The 20,905-nt window shown below is 40.1% G+C and overlaps 1 protein-coding gene across 4 annotated transcripts in view; it reads right to left on the bottom strand.

Annotated features, from left to right (window-relative positions):
• ryr3 (ryanodine receptor 3) overlaps window positions 1–18,978 on the bottom strand; it is a 66,195-nt gene extending 47,217 nt beyond the window's left edge. For all 4 annotated transcript variants that reach the window (XM_088285506.1, XM_088285508.1, XM_088285507.1 and 1 more), the window contains exons 1-9: window positions 18,833–18,978; window positions 11,115–11,234; window positions 7,382–7,486; window positions 3,519–3,593; window positions 3,259–3,337; window positions 2,893–3,005; window positions 1,556–1,655; window positions 581–674; window positions 54–128 (exon numbers count right to left, since the gene is read on the bottom strand). In XM_088285506.1, coding sequence (XP_088141632.1) covers window positions 54–128; window positions 581–674; window positions 1,556–1,655; window positions 2,893–3,005; window positions 3,259–3,337; window positions 3,519–3,593; window positions 7,382–7,486; window positions 11,115–11,234; window positions 18,833–18,880 — 809 coding nt within the window. In that variant the 5' untranslated portion in view covers window positions 18,881–18,978. The remainder of the gene's footprint in view (window positions 1–53; window positions 129–580; window positions 675–1,555; window positions 1,656–2,892; window positions 3,006–3,258; window positions 3,338–3,518; window positions 3,594–7,381; window positions 7,487–11,114; window positions 11,235–18,832) is intronic.
• Window positions 18,979–20,905: the final 1,927 nt, after the last annotated feature.

Raw genomic sequence — 20,905 nt, 5'->3', positions numbered from 1 at the left:
TGTTCTTGATGTGTAGGTGCTTGTCTGATTTAATACGAACAATTTCAACCCACCTGATCCTCAAAGGCTCCAGTCCCCACAGGGAGCGGGCTTTTGATGCTCCCTTACCCGCCTCGTAGTTCACATTCCTGAGGGGGCACATACAAATGCGTAGTTTCCGTTATAGTGTCACAATGGAAATTGATTACTGGAACACATTACTCAAAAATATGACAAGAAAATAAAGTAGTTGAAAGGCGTTTTACAAACACTTTTGGGGAATGATGACGGTGGGGGGTGTTTTGCTCTCTGGCCATCAATGTAGAGTTAGCCTAATAGTAAAATACTAGCTATGAAACATGAGAACAGGTAGTCACCCTTATTGATCACTTATGCGTTATCATTGTGTAATTTTCATTACTTGTGACAGCAGTGAAGCCATGGCGCATTACAGAGACAGGACACATTTATCTTGTTCGATTGCCCACTTCGCAGGTTTGCTTGGGCACACTTTTCTCATTTGTCTTACACACAACAGTTTAAAAAAAAAATCCAATCTTGTATAGACAACTTGGGACTGCACTAAAATGCACTGCAATACCTCTGCTCCTCCTCACTCCTTTCAGCTCCAGGGATGGTCAAGCTCTCATCATGGCCACGACAGAGACGCATCACATGGCCACCGACCAAATACCCTAACGAAAGAAAAGTGACCCCTGATTGTGATATTATGGATACACTTTGACAGGGGTAAAAACAGAAGTCGATTGATTCCAAAAAAAAAAAAAATGGTGGTGAAGAATGACATTCATTAGCACAAACAGGAAATCAGATTTGGTCATGGCCAAAAAAAAAAAATAAATCAGAGGAAGACAAAAAGGACATTTTATATCTCATATGGTGCACATATTGACGGTTTTAAAAGCTTTGTGCAATTATTTATGAAATCTGTTTGGAGTTAAAAAATAAATAAATAAAAGTTACAGTAAATTGACAGCAATCCTTTTTAGTAGGGCTGGGTTTAAAAAAAAAAAATATCGATTTGAATCCATTTACCTTTTCATAGCCCGATATGGATGGATAAAAGCATATATCAATACTCTTAATATCATCTTTTTCCCCATAAATTTACATGACTTCACGTCAGGCAAGATCTTGTCAGGCGAGAGTAGCGAATCAAAACAAAATGGCGGAAGCAGTGAAGTCAGCGCCAACAAGCTTGAAGGCAAATGTCTTTATTGTTTTGATCAGTACTGCATTTTCTTTCATTCTTAATGTTACTAATGTTTTTTTAATGCCTCTAGTTACAGCAAGAAGTTTGAACTACTTGCAGCATTTTTCAGCCTTCTTCTGAGAATGCCATCAATATGACAGAAAAATTGATATCGCGGTAAGTCTTTGATTGAATCAAAAATCAATCAAAGCGAATCAAGAATCGAATCGGGCCCTTCTGTATCAAATCGATTTTGGAAATATGAATTGATACCATCCCTACTTTTTTGTAATGCACTCCCATATTCATATTTTAAATCATATTTTTTAAATATGAGATTAAGTCCTTATGTCGTCAACTTGCCTACAGCCATGTTGCTTGAAGAGCAGGTTGGTTGGACGTTCCACAGGGTTTGCATGAAGGATGCATCCACCTGGATGTTGCCATTCGAGATGGAGAGGTGCTGCAAGAAAAGAAGTCACGTTTTTTTAGACAGAATGGTCCAACATTACGCTAAAACGGCAACACTGGAAATAGGAAAGCTCAGACAAGCACAAAGAATCAGCGAACACCCGTCAGAGGGAGGTTGAACTCCCAGCGTTGGGATTTGAAATGATATTAAAGCAACCATCAACAAGCACTGCCAAGCAGCGTTCGGTGGCTGCTGGCTAAAAAGCACCACTGCATCATCAGCGCTTCCCGGAGTAGCGATGCCCAGATCATTCTCAACAATAACCCTCCCGTAGATGCGCTTGGAGTTGCTCCAGCCTCCCTACAGGCAGAATTTACAAGTTTCAAGGGTGCTGAACAAAACGTGAACATGCTGAACAATGACTTCCATCTCATGTCCTAAATTACATGCAAGTAATGAAGTGTAGCTGTATCAAGCATAAGACACCGCCTTACAGATATATTTTTTAAGATCTAAAAGCTTCTAACTTGCCTTGCACACACAAACGCTAATGACTCTCTGATTACTTTTGCTTTGAATTTCTCAAGTGCCCCATTCCTCAAAAGAAACACTCGTGCCAAATCCGCTGGAGATTTCCCAGCGGAGGCTATGCACGTCTGGACATTAGCCAGCGTTGCATTAAAAGCACATTTGCCCGTCTAAATGGCCACAACAATACACCACTGCTCGATTTAGTATGCTTGCCACGTCTCCACTCCACCTTTTTGCTATTTGTCTCCCCCTGTTCAGCCTGTGACAATTTTTCTCAAAACTTTGCCTTGCTCCTGATTCTTCTCACCCAGGGTTGTAAATTGAGGTAGTGGGTATAGTCGTGCAGAAAAAGGCACAACAACATTAAAAGGAAATGTGATTTCTATTTCAGATAAGCAGGTTGCAAGCTCCCCGACACTGTTCTTGTCACCCGCCGTGTAGTTGGACGGTGACGGTGGAGCAAAGCAGACAACTCCAGCATAACCTCCAGACACACAGGGAAATCAATATTTAGTTCGGTTTTCTTGCAAGTGGTGAGAGGGAATATTTAGATGAGTGAAAACAACAGCAAAGCAATGCTCAGAGCTGAAACAGTTTTAGCATATGCTTTGCAAAAAAAAAAAGAGAAAAAAAATATATATTTATTTATATAATATATATATATATAAATCAAATCCAATCCAAAATTCTACAATTATAAACTTGTAGAAAACGCGTGGACTAAAACCAGCGTGATGGTGCAGGGGAGTCAACTGACCAAGTATCGTTCAGTCGACACGCTGACGAGAATCAGGTCATCTCCGATGCGGACTTTCTCTCCTTCCGACCTTTGCTTGGAGGCCGGGTGGATGGTCCACCAACAGGCCTCTCCTGTTCATACAAACAAGCTTCCATATTAGCAATTACGAGGTGTTGGAATGTACGACAGCTGATAAATGAGACGCCCTGCTGGCCAATGCAGCGTTTGGGCGACTTTCTATTCTAGGGAGTATTAAAAATAACCATCATGTGAGGAAGCAGTTCTGTTGATATATCGTGTCAAGGTTGCTGTTAAGGTCATGCTTAACTGGCTAAGCAGGAACGTGAAAAGTCAAGAGATAATACAGGAGTAGTTGTACTGTACCTATTGAATCTTGTTGTAGTCCCACATCGAATGACAACTTGTCTGTCAGAGACCTTGACGTCTTCAAACAGGTCAGGTACTGCTCCAAAATCATTTTGTCATTTACATTCAATATTTACATATTTTCCATGCATTATCTAAATTTTGTGTTTGACTATTGTCTTGTACTAGTTCACTACATCTTTGTACTGGAAGATTTGGACTCCCTATGTGCTTGTACCAATTTTACATTGTGATATTTAGTTTCTCTTTCTACTCACCATGCCACTGAAGGAGTGGCGCAGGAGGATGGCGTGACCATAGAGCAGGGTCCGATGTCCGCCGCCTTGGCCCGCCTGTCAGGAAATTCAAAACTGCTGGATTATCTCAATGCTGTTTTTTCAAACCTCAAAAAATATATATTTCTGGCTTGAATAAAGTGTGCTGAATCAGCAACAAATATTTTTTTATATGTGCAGGCAGGTTGGGCAGAAAACACAATAAATGCACAACACATTTGCAGCAGCAAATATAGTAGTGGAAATTAAATCAGACTTCGGCCAGCATATAATTTAAAGATCCGCATTTCTTCTGCGGATAATTAATTTAACTTCTGCTTACCTTTTCATCAACCTCTTGTGGCACAAGGGGGAGAAGTTACTGTCAAACATTTTTAAGAGTTTTTCTTTCTGTACAAGAGCACAAATAGACTTTGTCTTTCGATATGTCTTTGTTAGATTTCAAGTGGTTAAAAAAATAGCAATGTTGGCCAACAATATCAAGGACAATCAGTTTTACTTTACGTCGCCTTTAGTAACTTGACACAAATAGGATTGTTTTGGGGGCTTACAATCAAAAGGGACCAAGACAGATTGTAGCAAAGAGTCATTTGGCGACCAAATATTTGACGGATCATCAAAGAAAAACAGGAAGAGTATACGGCAACAGCTGAGAGTGGAGGAGCCAGGCGGTACGCGCCACGCCGGCCTGAATTTCAGGCTTGTTGTGCTGACGCAACATTGCCAAGAATTGTGACCTTTGCTTCCGTGACCCTCTCGGTGTACTGTATCCTAAACAGCTTGCTCCCCAGCTGGGCTGTGCGTGTGCTTTCGGAGAGGAGGTGAGGTGGAAGTTGCATCTTCAAGGAATGATTGTTTACTGAGATGTCAAATTGATGGATGACTTTGTTAAAATACTGAGCAGTGTCAAATCCGTGTCGTTCAGTCATTTGGGGTTTTCCTTAATTATTTTATTTTAAAGTATAATAGTGTTTAACATGTTAAAAGGGAAGTCAACCCAAAAATTTTCACCATTCTGATTAATATTGCGTTTGTGGAATATAATTTAAGCAGCAAAGTGGCAGGGTGCAGCCGTTTTGTCACTTACTGTCGACTGTAAACGACATCACAGTTGCTCAGGTAATGACCAATCATGGCTCAGCTTCAGAACACAGGTTAGCCGTGATTGGTTGCTCACCCTGAGTAACTGTGATGTCAGCTTCAGTCGACGGCAAGTGACAAAATGGAGAGGAAAAAAATATGAATTCTGCCTAATTCGTATTACACAAGCAAAATATTAATCAGAATATCACATTTCGACCAGTGGGGCTGCATAGAACATCTTGCAAAGAAAATATTTGGGTTGACTTCCCCTACAAGAAACTGTTATGAATAAAAACTACAACCCGGAGAAAGCCTGGTTATCAACCACAAATCACAGTTTGTAAAGTTGAAAATTGAAGGCCCCATTCCGACAGCATTAGCTACCGTACATAATTAATCACAAAAGTTGCTGCAGATGAAGTCAACCTCAAGACCAAGGCAAAACTTTGGATGAATGCCGCAGCCTCAGTGCCTCGAGCTATAATTCACATCTTCAAGACATCTATGACAAGCTAATTAATTGTCTCTGGACTGACTTAGTGAAACACAAAACTGGAATCTACGCTGTGCCTTAATTTACAACCCATGGAGCGCCCACACACAAATGTGCTTTAGTTTTGGGTAAATAAGCCAAAACAATTCCATAATGCTGCTAACTATCTCACTAAATAAAATCGCCACCTGTCATATGGTCATAAACTAAATGTCACACACGCCAAAATTACGTTTACAAATAGCGTTCCCGTCCTTTCGGTGGTCAGTGCCTCTCTCATGCGCACAGATTGGAAAACAAACGGACCTATCTATTTTTCCTGGTCGCCACTCAAGTAACATACAAATAAAACGCTGTGAGTGAGTACGGCAATCAAACTTGAACAACAAAGACGAATGGAGCCTAATTGTGGAAAGGAGTAAGAGATGGGATTTATTAGCCTCCCTACCCGAGTTTGTACTGCGGCCAACATCGTTTTCTGCTGCCAAAAAGAAGAGCTGCCAGCATCGAGGCTCAGGCAGGTATCCAGCTACTACCCAGGCCAATAACAATGTAACAAAGGTAGACAAAAATAAGACAATATGGGATGTTGCGCATGCCAGTTCACTTGAGGCCAGACTCAACCAAGACAGAAGTTTTGAGAATCTTGCTACGACGGTGCAGCACGATGATCCATTCAAGCTTTTTCTTACAGTGGGCTTGTTTTCAAAAATGAAAAACTGATCGTGTGTTTAAATGCAATTTGTCTGTGTAGAGAGATTAAAAACTCTGAAAACGGTATAAATTGTCATCTGACTCATGTTCCTTTTGGCTGTGTAGAAGCGGGGATGGGTGCGGCCACAGTGACGGTAAAAAAAAGCAAATGTTTCTACAGAACAAGAAATGGAACTCGAATGGAAAAATGGTGAAGACAAGTTGACATCAATATTAAAAGTACAAAGAACAGAATGAAGACCTGTGTCATTCCCGGTGAGGGTGAGTACAAAATTGTAGGACTTAAATTAGATTTCAACTTTTGTTTGACACTTTCATGCATATATTATGTTGTTTCTGAAAGCCAAAAAGAAGTGAAAAGCTGTACCTCAATGAATCCATAATATATTTTACGGCTTTTGATTGGCCGTGGTGCAGAACTGCAATGCACCGTCAAAATATTAGGGACGGCCCCAACTCTAAACTAAAATCACACTAATCAAATTGTTACTTGTAAAGTTGATGACATCCAATGACCTCTGCCCTGCACTCGGATTAAATGACAAGCAAATTGTTGCTGTTCGAGTTTAGAAGCACGGCCGGATGTGAGAATGTGACGGGTTTGCGAACCAAAGCAACCCAACGGAGGATGACTTTCCCGTTAATAGAAAGCCCTTCTCGCTTCCGTGTATCTTTCCTTCTTGAAATGACTTAATAAACATGCCAAGTGAGCTGGACAGGAGCCGAGGTGGGAAAAAAAAAAAAAAAAAGAGCCAACTCTGCTTTGTATAAATTGAGAGCTTCGATTACGGATGCTGCAGCACGCTCAGTAATCATTTCCACTCCTCCTCCGAAGCAAAATGGCCTTTCATTATCAGTGATTTCTGATATCTCTTAGCAATAAATGAGAACATCGTCTGGAAAATAAAAAGTGATAGCATTCCTTGGATTCCTTGGAATTCGCATTGCTTTGCGTTTTGTTCACTTACTGTACTGAATATGAACCACATAGTGCCTTTAATCTAAAAAAAACGAACTGAATTGGGCTTTCTGGCGTAGCGTTTCACCCTCAGCAATTATATATTCATGTCGTTTCACCGTTAAAACCCGAGGGCAAGCTTGACTAAGGCAGCCTGAAGTCAAAACAACACCGACGCTTTCGGGAAAGCACACAGGTGATGACACACACGTTTGTTTATTCACATTTTTTTTTACTTGATGAGCCAGCTCCTCAATTTCAAAGTGGAGCTTTAACTCCTTTTGACACTCTGGAAAAGTTTGCAGACTTGGGAAACATTTTCAACTTTTAATGAAGAGAAGCTGGCCTACATGAGATGCCCTCAAAAGCTTTCTGCATTTTCAATGTACCGCATTCCCTAATACTCTCATCATAGCAAAGAAGGATGTAAAACAGTATATTATGACCTATTAACTTGTTTTTGTGGAGATTATCTGTCATCCAATTCATGTTAACTCAGACTGGAAAATAACACCTTTCATCCAAAAGATTACAGATGCCAAGTAGTCACGCGTTCGATTTTTCTGGCTGTTTGTGTACATGAGACGTATGACTCACCCCCTCGCTGCTCTGTCCGGTGTTAGCCAGCATCTCCTGCAGGGCTCGCACTGACAGCGACTGCTCCAGTACAAAGTTACAAATGCACAAGTCCGGAGGAACATACTGCAGCATGGAGGTGAGGGAAGGCGATGATGGTGTAGAGGAGACAAAGGGAAAAGAACATTAGTTGTAAAAGTATACTGTAGATACGATCCTGCGAGCGAAAATGTCAAAACTTTGAGAAACTTCAAGTTATTGACATCCCGAAAGTCTGCATTGAGGAATCTGCTGAAAGAGAAACATACTTTTTCCCAATCCTCATCTTCATCTATCACACTGAACTGAATTGAACGAACACAAACGTGCACCAGCGGCCAAATCATTTACTAAATTAAGCGAAACAAGACCGAGGGCCCAAGTGTAATTAATAGAACTGCAGCGCAAGGAATGACCCTCATAAATAAAGTGATGGGCATCCTGGTGTGTCGTCAGCAAGGTGCTGAGGATTATAAAGTGCTTTGTTAAATACACCAATAAACCACGTTTGCTGACCCATGTGAATCATTTCACTGCAATGTATTTCGACAAAATATTTTTCTTGCACTTGTCATCAATTTTATTTGTTAGAAACAATCCTCATCAGTGCTTTTCAAAGCCTTTGAAAATAGTCCCGAATGCAGCACATGAATGACACAAATTATCCACAATTAAATATTTTTGTTGAATTTACACAATTTTATTTAGTTAAGTGGTTGAACGAAATAAAATCATCTGAATCCAGATACTTTTTTGGGAGTATATCATCTAGAATCTGGATCCAGTGTACTTGGGCCTAGTTTACTACATAAAAATGTATGCTGTTAATATGCATGATGATATGCTGCTATATTAAAATGATTTCACCGAAGAACGGCCGAAAAATTATCGTTAATGTACTTCAATTTCCTGACTGTAAAATTCCGCTCTGCCGTTGTGTCCTAACATGACAAGGGCGTTCTAACACAGATAATTCGCAACCTGGTGCAAACCTGATATTCCTTTCCAATTATCATTATGTGGTGAGCGGTCTGGCAGACACAGAGCAAAGTCTCTCTGTCGTCTGGGAGCAGCAAAGTGCTTGCAGCGACCTTTTCAAACTGCTCATTTGTTCGTGTTCAGCCAGGATGAAACTCAATGAAATAAAGCTTGAGAAAGGGTAAAGTGATTCATTCAAATAAACCGCTGTGTAGCTCATCATGACAAAGTTGATCAAATGATGGACGCTCCCCATGAATCATGCAATAGTCTGACTGAAATTTGAGTAAGTAGATCATATAAGCAAATTTAAATAGGGTTCGTGATGGAAAATGAATAGGGCTGCAACTAACAATCATTTTAATAATCTAGTAATCTGTCAATTAAAGCAAAAATTGTTTAATTTCCATCCCTTTATTCAAAAGTGGACATTATTTCAAACTGGCAGTGCAGACAAACAGATTAATTCATTCAGTCATTGATTTGGTCCGTAAAAACCAAAAGACCAATTTTAGATGTTATATAGATGGTGATGATGATTTCGCATTGACTTTGCAAAAATTACACGTACCAAACTGAGCCTGCTTTGACATTTTGTGGGCCATTTTCTATCAGCAGTTGCAGGCCGCCCAGTTTTCATCAAAAGCCTCAACATTCATCCACTAGTGACACCCGAGGGGCCTGTAGCATTGTCCTCATAGTACCAAGGTGAGAGGACGGGTTGTTTGTGACAGATGGCCTGAAGCTCTGCAGGTGTTGCCCTCTCATTCGACAACGGCTCCAGGTAGGTGAACTCAAGCATACCCTCATGTTCTCAAACTGAATTTAGGAACTCAGACTGCCAGCAAGCCCGCCTTCCACTCCAGTGCTCCTGAAAATGGGATTTGCTATGAGTAATATAGCTAAAGCGGTATATGGCCAACAAAACAGATTTTTGCCATCTTTCTTAGAGGGCAAAATACTTTCAATTAAAACGTGATGAAGTACTTCAGTGGTTCAGGTTTGTGGATTGTTGTGTCTTAGGTGGCTGCCTTGGCAAGCAGACCAACAAGCACATGATCCACGGTATCCCCCTCCATGAAACACTGCCGCTTGTGTTTGAGCCAAGCCGAAGGCGCCATATCCGAGTACTGAACCTGACCCGCCGCAGTCGTGGGTATGTGTTTTAACTTGAAACCTCCCAGCAGGAGATCTGCTTTAAGTAATTACCTCTAAGTACGCTGTAAAGCTCCACCATGACAGTGGCAGAAACCTTTTGGTAATACTGCAGCATCATAGGCTGGCACAATGAGTCCTTTGTCAGCTGAAGAACCCACAATTCACGACATGTTGTGTGTGTAGATCGTTTTATGGTGTATGGACAATCTAAAAATACATGAATGCTTTCAACAAAACGGTTAGAGTTACATTGGCCGATGACAAAAACGTAATTTTCATGTGCTGTACAACTTCTATCAAGTATCAGAATTGCGATCGCTTTATCGTCATTGTACCACAGGGTGCAACAAAATGAAACATATACAACCGTCCAAGGGACGATGAAAAAACAATGACCAACAGGAAAATACAGAATGGAAGTACGCCAGGTCGCTTTTTACAGAGTTCCATTTTCTCAGATGAAAAGAAAAAAAACACAAGGGAGCGGGAAGGGAAAAAAACAAGTGGCAAAAAAAACAAAAAGGAAAAAACTTAGCAAACACACAGACATTAATATATAGTATTAAAGCCGAGATGCATTGAGCAGGCTTTGCAAGCCATGAATGCGCCGCCACAGCCTATATCCAGCTGCGCTGTAGTAGTGCGTTTATTGTGTTTGTGTGATAATATGAGTGTGCGTCTGTGTCTTCTGTCCTAGCCCGCACGCCAATACATCGTCTCGTTGTCTCTGAGATGACCTTGGGGGGCTTCCAAACAGGAACGCAGGGCAGAGGGGAGGGAAGATAAGGAGAGCGCCAGCGTATGGCGCCATCGACATCCAGGAGATAAAAAGTCCAAAATAACGGTTTTAGGACCAAATAATTTCAGTCAGCCTTGAGTCTATCACATCTGCTATGTGATTTTTATGATGCTACTTTTTACAAATCATTGTTATTCCCAACCACCACACCACACCATAGATGATCACTAAAAAAAAGATTTACTTTTCCAAAAAAATGATCTATCTATGCCAGCGATGTATAGTGACAGGCACAACAATTAAATGCTGTTCCACTGGATCAGGCGTGGGCAAACTACGGCCCGGGGGCCACATGCGGCCCGTTTAGTTTTAATCCAGCCCACAAAACTTGAAAAAAAAAAAAGTTAATAATCCTTGTTAATGTTTTCTTTTCTAAATACTGTGGTGTGTCAAAGACGGCTATTTTCTTGCAATGTTTTTGTTCATTTTCATTTAAAATGAAATGTTTTTTTTTTTTTTATTCCAATGAGGTGAGGTTACCAAAACACTCCATCTGCTCCTGGTCAGGCCCCGCCGTCAAATTTTAGAACCCATTGTGGCCCACCAATCAAAAATATTGCCCACCCCTGCACTAGATGGCAAACGGTACAATTAATCGTAGCCGTTCATCACAACAGATTGATAGCTTTGTGTTCAACGAAACACGCCCAGATTTCACACTGCAAGTAAATTTATGAGACATTTGAGATAAATTTTCCACTTTTGTCAAATGTTCAGTCTTAACAGAGGTATTCACTCTGTATACAAAAAATTGTGAAAGCCGCCTGCTACATTCCTCACCTTAGCTTCAGAAGTCGATTCCAGGTAACATAAGCGGTTCCCAAGTCCCTCAGCGGCCAGGCAAAACTTGCGATGCTCCTTTTGAGTGGTGGCCACACTCTGAAGAACCACCTCGTCATCCTGTCGAACAAGGAAAAAATGTTTAAATAAAATACAGAAATAGCATTTTTGTTTTTTTGACAAAATACGTTATACATTTAACGCGATTGAATATGCAAATACCGATTAAAAACATACACCATTTGAACCTGTTCTTAGCAAAACTGTGATCTATGTTCTTCACGCAATTAAAATTCAACCTAAGAATGTACAATCAAATCCAAATATCTTAACTAGCCACATATTTTTAGCCAAGTCCATATAGTTTTGGATTAATCACTTGAGTTAATGCTTTAATTTTGACTGCCCTTATATATATATATATATATATATATATATATATATATATATATATATATATATATTAATAAAGATGATTGAGTTTTAAAATCTGTTACACAACCATATTTAACTAAACAACATCTGTATCTCTCAGGGGGGTGTGCATGTATGTTGGAAGCAGATCGTTGCCATGGTACTGGCTCCCTCTTCTTCACACAAGTAATGAAAATGCAGTAGATTTAAATACAGGCTGCACAGTCCCCATCAGAAGGTTGGGAATCAGATATTTGACATGTCTAAAAATAACAACATGGTGATGACGAAAGTATTGTTGTTTTTATTGCATTCAAAGTTATTCCCACCCATGAAGCTAACGACGCACATAATGACATTCCAGAATATTGCAATACTTCATCCAATGTGCTCCTTTGAATTACTGTGGACAGTCCAGGTGGTTTGTAGGTGAACTTGTAACTTTTATTTGTAGTTAATTAAGATGCCAACATCAGAAATTTGCTGCAAATTTGGGTGGGGGTGTATCAAAATGTATTTTCTTCTATATTCATTCAATCCCATTGACAGCTAAAGATGTCTTTTTTTTTTTTTATTACAATTCACTTTAACTCAAATTTTGGCAAGAGTTTGGATAATGTGTGGCTTAAGTGTAGATTATATTTATGTACTAAGTACAGAGTACTTTTCGGTTTAAATGTAAACTTTTTGCACTCGCTGCAATACTGGAAGCTGTTTTTTATTTGGCATGTTGTTGGTAAAAAACAAGTATTGTCATCATTCACTCACGAAGCTTACTGTCCCTCTCTATAGGACTAACTTGAGCTTGTCCAGAGAATGTGGTGAATCCCTGGCAAAGTGATCCTTGAAACATCTGCTAGACTACTAAAGTACAGCATCAGGACTATGTTTAGGGTCCTGGAGGTAAGCAAGGGTCAGGTGGCAGCTCTATCAAGCTGCCAAGTGCAGAGCAGGAACTTGACCCCTCGTCATCCTCCAGCTCAACCCCTGAAATCAAACCAAGAGTTTGATTTGTGCTTTACAACTGGGGGGGCTGGTTTGGCATACTTTCACTTGTGCATTCTGCTTTTTCACTCTTGCTTACATTTTTCTTCACCACGCAACCAGCCGCCATGTGCCCTCACAGACGGCGCCAGGTGTCTGTTTGTGTGTGAAAATGTGTGGAGCCACCAAAAAACGAAACCCGAGACCCTCCGACGCTACGCACAAGTGCCATAAAATCCCACGACTGAGCCGCCGTTGCTGCTCGTGTGAACTTGAGAAAAGATGATTCCGCTCGATCCGTCAGCACGGCTTTTTCGACTTGCGCTCTTTGCGCATGCTCACTTGGAAATTGACAGCCAGGGTTAATTATTTAATGATGATATGCTAATGAGATGGAGGGCACACAGAAAAAGGATGGGTGACAATTACAGATTAGAGAAAATGTTGCTGATATTGCGATGTCAACTCTGCATTAACAACACAATTTGTTCAGAACAACTGGAACTGTGTGTATCCCACCAGACAACCTCCAATTATTTATGATTTATTGCGTACACAGCATGAAATGGGAGAAGGAAATGTGAATATGTCAAAGTCCACCGTGACCAAATCCAGTTAGTGTTTCAAATATATTTGGTCAAAAAATAATGACGCAAGTACACGATCTCTGCCTCTGTCTGTTAATATGATTTCATAAATTCACTCTCAGGACAGTGTAATAGTTAGCACTGCCATCTGGGTCAAAATCAATAATGCACCACGTGCATCTCAGCTCCTGATTTAAAAAACATATAGAAAGAAATTTAAAAAAAAAAATGAAATAAGCTTCACCAGTCAAGCAAGTTTTGCCCCCAAGTATTCTTCTATGCAGCCATGCATAGCCCATTTTGTAGAGATTTATACGCTGTTCCTGTAACAAATTGGAAATTTCCAGCCTTCGTTTGCATGCATATGGGTTTAATGCAGCTATTTCACAGACGCACTTAGCATGAGATTCCAGAGCGAAGCTTGGATGGAAGTGAAACCTTTCTGTTGTCTGTTCACGTGTCTGATGTGTGAGAGGGGAAACTGGCATACGCTGAAGAGACGAGACAAGTGCATAAATCAGATTCATCCATAAAGAATGTGGAACAGGATTAGTTTAATGGACATTTAAAGCAAACACATGTAGTATTTTAATAGGCAGTGGTGTTCTCCTTGCCCACTAAGAAATGAATGCTTTGATTTGTATTTATCACAGTGGCTTAAAAGTAAATACATCTTCACTATTCTAGGGGGAGCGTTGAAGTAGATTTAGACAGAAGTAAATTTGTGAAAACGTAAGTACTTTCCAATTAGTAGCAACCCATGGCCTTGTTTTTGTTAAATTTATTTATTTTTTATATATTTATTTTTTTTGCTACGTGTTGCGAGCCAAAATGCGACTTTTGAGCAAGCTTCAGGTACCCTGTCACTCGAGTGAAGTGAAAAAAAAAAAAAAGAAGAGAGCATGTAAGGTACTCTTGTCTAGCAAGGGCATCCACTGTCTTCAATCCACTTGAAACCTTTTAGTGAATGGGGAAAAACAGCCCAACACACAAAATAAGAACGCTCGCAACAAGCTGCTGTAGGCCACAACTCACGCTCACACGCAGGATAAACGGCCAGCCGTGCTTATTAACTAAGCCAACACACAACTACTACATTATGTACAGTAACTAGACTTTACAAAAGTAGATTATTTCTGTTTTTTCAGTGATATTTTTCTTTATTAGAATTTTTTTTAAAATGCAGCATTGTGCCGTCAATTCATTGCAATGGAGAAAATATCATTAGCTTTTCAAGCAATTGCGTTTCAGGCTTGGTCACGGGATTAATTAAAATTTGACGTCAAGATTAAAGTTTGCCCCAGCACTAAGTGCCAACGCATCAAAAAATAATTATAAAGCCCTCATTTTCAGGGTAAAATTAGTACATAGTGTTCTTGACATACATCTGACCCAATCAGTGACATCACTGACCTTCCCCTGTGCAAGCGGAGGATTTTGAGCTCTATCGAGCAGCAAGACGTCTCCTCGAGACTACAGCAGCTGTTCCAGATGGATGCACACAACAAATAGAAAAGCAAATCTGACAGCTTGCTGTCAACCAAAACTCGGCCAGACGTTTGCAATAGACCACGACAAATCTTTTCCTTCAAGGAAACTCCATCACACAATCCACTCCGAAAGAGAATGGTGAACTTTGAAATCCCACTATGTTTAGCACAGAACTACTTTTGTAGGACTCCTCACTTCAGTGCAGCAAAGCCAAAAAGATTAAAAAAAAACAAAAAAAAAAACCTGCTTGACATTCTACATCCTTTAGTGCAGGGGTCTCAAACTAAATTTACCTGGGGGCCACTAGAGGCAGACTCTGGGTGAGGCTGGGCCGCATCAGGTTTTCCGCAAGAAAAAAATAAAAAAAATGTAATCTTCTCAAATGTCTTTATTTTTATTTTTTAACACAAAATAAGATTTAAAAATAAATAAGGAATTAATAAGAAAATAAATAAGGAATTAATAAGAAAATTAATCAGTAATCAATAATAATAATAATAATAATAATAATAATAATAATAATGAGTCAAATGTCTGTATTAACAGTTCTTTAATCTTCTTCTGAACATGAATTGTCCTGAACATGAGTGGAACATTCATCAATCAAACCCCTACTAAAACGTCGAAAAAAAATTACAATCCTACCCTCGTTTTAAAGCTGAAGATGTGCCCAACAATAATCCGCGGTTCAATTTTATCCACTGTGACCAGGTAATCCTACATTTTATAATTAGTCCCGTCTGTGCTAGTGCTGATGCAAAGCTCCGTCAGACTGCACATCCTGTTCGCGCATGGGTCTCCTGTCAATCAAATCAAAATCTTGTCAAATAGCAGAGATCCTAAGCATAAACCATAGTTCTGGGATGAGTAGGCCTACTTCTGTAGTTATAAAGCTTTAATTACACTGTAATTAAAGCTTTATAACTACAGACTGGCACTTTACACTAAAGTGCCAGTCATATCAAATTCGCGGGCCACACGAACATTAAACTTTCATAATAAGGCGGGGGCTGCAAACTATCATCCCGCGGGCCCCGCGAGTTTGAGACCCCTGCTTTAGTGCAACATATCTGACACTAAAATGATGGGGCATTCATGTAAAAGCAATACCGCAGAGCCTGAGTAAAGGTCAAAAGCGTTTTGATCAATAAGTCCACATCCACATTTCCCCCCCCCCTGGAAACATTGCACCAGCGTGTATTGTAGGGAGATAGTTACACGATTAAACAAGTGGCAATGAGAGTAACGCTGCAGAATTGGCGTCTAAATAGGACACAGGTGTGAGTTGGCACTGCTGTCATACATTTATTACAGATACTAGGGACTTGTTAATTAATAATCAGCCTGATGGCAGAAACACTGTTGCGGCAGTACTGAAAAGTTTGTGTTAAAAAAAACAAAAAAAAACTAACTGGCCTTCCAAAAGCACACACAGCCACACACGATGAAATTCACACCACCCACTAGCATGTGTAAATGATAGGCATGGCAGTGGGATCGCAATGCTTCAGCACAGATGACTGAAGAGAACATTCTGTCGCTATCAACGTCCCGACAGTTGGATTCAGAGGAGATCCTACCAATTCAATGTTGCAGATATTTTTTTCCCCTAACTTTTAAATACCATGTTACTTGAAATGACCTGTTGGGTCTATGTATGTGCAGTTTTGATATCTATTTTTTAAATAAATTATTAGCATCAACAATGTAATTTTTACGGTAGTCATAAGACTTACCATCTTGTAAACTTTACAAATATACTCTGAAATATCTTCCTTTAAAGAGGAGGTCAACCCCCAAATTTTCTTTTCCAAAATTTGTTGTATACAGGCTCACGAGACAAAACATGGCATTCTGATTGATATTGCGTTTGTGGAATATGCGTTAAGCAATAAAATCCACCTGTTTTTGTCAGGTGAGCCGTGAGCAACTGCAATGTCATTTTCAGTCAACAGAAAATGGCAAAATGGGATGTCTGAGATGTCTAAAAACGAAAGGATTTTGCTGCGTAACTCACATTCCACAAAACAATATTACTAAAAATGAGAAAATTAGACTATTGACGGTGCATAGAACATTTGATTGCAATTAATTTTTGGGGGTTTGACTTCCCCTTTAAAGGCATTAAAACACTGTTGGACTGTTATATGCAAGGTTGAGTTTTCTAAATTGGAAGCATCTTATTTTTTTGCTTCAGTCAGCAACACAAAGCAACATTGAATAAAGCAAGAGGCGACATATCATTATTAACTAGACGCTAATGCTGTGGTAGGGAAACGGCCGCCGAGCACATTTGAGTGTATAGTTGGAGCGTTGTATATATTTTAATATAGACATTGTGGGTGACACTGCATAAAAAGTAGTTATAAGTCAAAGGTGTCATTCTGCTTTCACCCGCTTTTGCTAGCTCTCATGACATCAGCAGCAGGAGGAGACACCAACATCAACAACCAGACTATAGGTAGCGCCTGCTAAAATTGAGGGCCTTAAATTACTGCATTTCACCTGACTTGAAGTGCTTCATTTCAAATCAACACTCTTAAGAAAGTGGACGTTTCCCCCACTGCTGATGCTTGGTAACAAGGCTCAAGCCCAGCTTAAGGGGTATCCCCAACCCCTACTCTCTCCTCCCCCTCTGAAATTGCTGTTGTCATCAGATGACTTGGATGCCACTGTGACAGTAGAAGCCGAGCGACACGGGTCAGCACATCACTGGCATTGCCAGGGTTAGGAGCTGTTAAGAGTCCCTCTCCTGGCACTGAGAGTTAGCAAGTCGCATTAACACGCACGCATATGTTTACTTATAGTTTTATAGAGTGACAACACATTCGCACATTTGTAGATGGCAGTAATTAGAATAGCAGTAGGTTGAGACATGGCGACAGACAGATGAATACAGCGCAATAGAAGAGTGCCATGGCTTCCAAGATGACAATTTTATTTGTTTATTTATTTATTTATTTGCATTATTTCAATTTGGGAACAAGTACTTCTTCTCATTAGGGTTGCGTGTGACAAAGTAGTCAATGATTAGATGCAGGGGCAATTAAGTAACACGACGAGGTGATTTGTCAGATTTCTTACGTACACATTAGGGAAGCGATCGAAATTGACTCACCCTCAACCCATATGACTAGTCTGTAAACAAACACAGTGCAGCTCAGTTTCTGGGGAGTAGACATTTCTAATTTTATGAAATCTGTTCACACAAAAGATAAGGGATTGAATCAAACCTTAAAAGTGAAGTCCATGATTCTGTGGTTATTGTTCTAACAATGAAAATGGATTGCAACTTCTTGACAACATTTTTTTACGACTACAAGTACCCAACAATGACTATGCAAACACAGTATTCTTTACCTCAGCCCGAAATCATTATGAAAATCTGTGTGAGGCACTATCTACCTCTTCCAGGGCTGAGCACCGTGGCGGCTGAATTTGCATTTGAATTAATAAAGCAAATCATTAAATGAAAAGAAAATAATGAAACCCATCAACTATAATTAACTTCTATGGCATGCATGATAGGTACCAAGAGTCAAGTTGAATTTTACAGGCAAAACACTTTGAATTCAAAGGTTAATTGCCTAAGTGCATTTAAGTTCAACACATTATATAGTCTCACATGTGCCTCAGGGGTAACCTCGGACTCCCAGCATCCATTTGGTGCGTGAATGCAGCATGAGTTCTTCCTCTTCATGCAACAACACGTCAACCTCGAGGCTACGTGTGTGGTAAGAGGGGTGAATCCCGACATGCATATCATTTACAAAGATAACTCCTGCCCATGCCAATCCACAGTTGGGACCCCCGTAAGCAATCTGCGTCAAACATCCAAAATAGTCTTGACTTGCGTGCGCAACTTGTTTCAAGTATTTTCATGGCGCAAATAAGTAACAGACTCCAGGAGTCGAAAATAGCTTGTTCACAAAGGACGTGTGTGACAGAAAGAGAGGATATTGTATTGAAAGCATCCAAAGGTGGGGTGAAGTCGCCCTTGTTGCACCTGCAAGCACAGAAACCTCATTGGCATTCCCCACATAAAGTCCAGGTGAACGGGCACAGCGGCGTGTAATGCACACTTAAAACTTCTAAAAAAAACGACCATGATGCATGTAAAAGCCAAGCCCACAAGCAAAAACTAGCATCCAACTGCTCAAAAATGAAATTAATTGTCCATTTGCACCCGAGGGTGGGATGAGGAGGATTTACGTCAACTATGAACGAATTCCAAATACTTACAGTTCTCAAGAACTGGATCTCGTCCTCCCCTTCTCCGCCCTCGGCCATGGCTGCGAAAGAGCCTGTTTGCTCACACGATGGAAGCCACCACTGACTGCCGGCGAGAAACGCGACGCTGCGCTCCTCAAGCCGTTATTAGCATGGAGCTCGTCCAAAGCCATATAGGGAAGACCTGCCCGTAAACCCCCCCCGCGAGGAACCCCCCCCTTGCCTTGCTTACGCCCTCCGTCCTCCGCCTCCTCCTTCCTCACTCCATCTCCTCCTCATCCTCATCTTCTTCCAAGCAGAATCAGCAGTGCGGACCAGCATCGGACTGGAAGATTTATCCGAGGTCGTTCTGGCGTTAATGTTGATGCTTAAACAAATTAGAAACAATAGCGCATTTGCCTGTTGAATGGAAAGCACTCCCGTTTGCTTTTTTTTTTTTGTAATGGTGCAGTGAGGGGTTAGAGGCAAAAGTTGAAAAAACGCCATCGATGGTAAAATGTGCAACGAAATTGGGATGCAGGGATTAGAAACACTTAGCTGTGGAATAGATTTTAAAATTCTGCTACTGGTGTATAAATCAATGAATGGTTTGGATCTCGGTTGCATTCAAGAAATGCTGATTGCTTGATATCTGCAGACTCAGGTCGGTTCGTGGAGCCTAAAGTTCAAAGTAAACATGGTGAAGCTGCATTTAGCCGTTATGCTGCGCACCCATAGAATAAAGCTGCAAACATACTCCTGAGTGTAAATGCTTTTAAATCCAGGTAAAAAACTTTGATATTTTCTCAAACTTTGATTAAGGTCTTCTAAACATTTTTTCTTTTATATATTTTAGTAATCCACTTTTATTTCGTAACTTCTAACGGTTTTTAGGTTTTCTGTTAAACCTAAAAACGCAATACGATTCAGAATGCTGAGTTAAGACTCGCGGAGTGCATAGAACAAAATATTGTGATAATATTTATTGACTTGACTTCCTTTTCCTCAATTAAGTACATTTCTCATTTTCATGAATGCAACAAATCACGCAATAATGAGGATATGTCAAAAATTGACGAATATTGTTGTAAACGTGACTAAAACACAGTGAATGTCATTAATTCAAAGATGGTTATAAAAAAGTAAATGTTACAAATTAAGCAAGGGCTGCTTTACACATGGCTCCCCACCAAATTAAATGGACTAACAATACTGAGTCTTAATCCAAGAAATTAAAAGTGGTGAATTCTATCCTCTCTGCTTTGATTAACTAATCGTTGTCCTGCTGTCCCTTTCAGGTCATATCAAAGGCAAGCAATGCATGTTTTGTTTTTTATTTTCTTTTTTAAGTTAGAAAGCTTTGTGATGTTTTTATGTTCACTATTATGTGAGATCGCAAATGTTTCGACTGATGATCTCAATTGCATTCAACACTGTGATCTATTCCTGGTATATCCTTTTGTTTGCACCTGGAGGATTTAATCCGTTTTGTTGAACATATTCAACGGTAGTAAATGTTTTCTTCTTTAATTGCATGCTTTTTCCCGCTGTATTTTGTAATTCTTGTAAAAAAAAAAACTTCCTGTGCATTTTATTGTTAGCGATTTCAGTGACAGTAACAGCTGTTGATTTTCTTTTAATTTGTGTAATCCATCAGTGACAGCTTGGGCAGAGGGTCCAATTAGGCTTGTGCACGCACTGAGCCGCATGGAGCTCATACTGGTTGCACTGTTGACCTAAATAGTGTATTGTATGTATTTATGGGTTGCTCGAAGGACATATACATATTTCTATGCATTGTCGAACAGTGAGAAAATGTGGCCTTGCACACTTACTGGTTCGTATCTTTTGAGTTATAATTTAAAACAAGCAGATTAGATAGATTTGTGCAAATCCTCACTGAACTGGCCGTCTGTTTGTTTCTGTTCCCCTCAGTGCTTGTCGGTCTTCAAGGGATATGGGCCAATAGGAAGCATCCAAATGTCACCAGACAGAAGTGACTGCGGGAGAAAGGCTTTTAATTCTGGGTAGGTTGTTAGTCAACTCAGATGTCGCTGCAAGTGAACGACGACGCTCAGCTGCTGCTGCACTGAAGTAAAAATACAG

The sequence above is a fragment of the Idiotropiscis lumnitzeri genome, chromosome 21 (assembly GCF_059441095.1).
Source record: "Idiotropiscis lumnitzeri isolate Australia: NSW breed Sydney's pygmy pipehorse chromosome 21, RoL_Ilum_1.0, whole genome shotgun sequence".
Taxonomy (NCBI): domain Eukaryota; kingdom Metazoa; phylum Chordata; class Actinopteri; order Syngnathiformes; family Syngnathidae; genus Idiotropiscis; species Idiotropiscis lumnitzeri.
The sequence above is the reverse complement of the archived record's forward strand: the minus strand, read 5'-3'. Positions and strand labels throughout refer to the sequence as shown.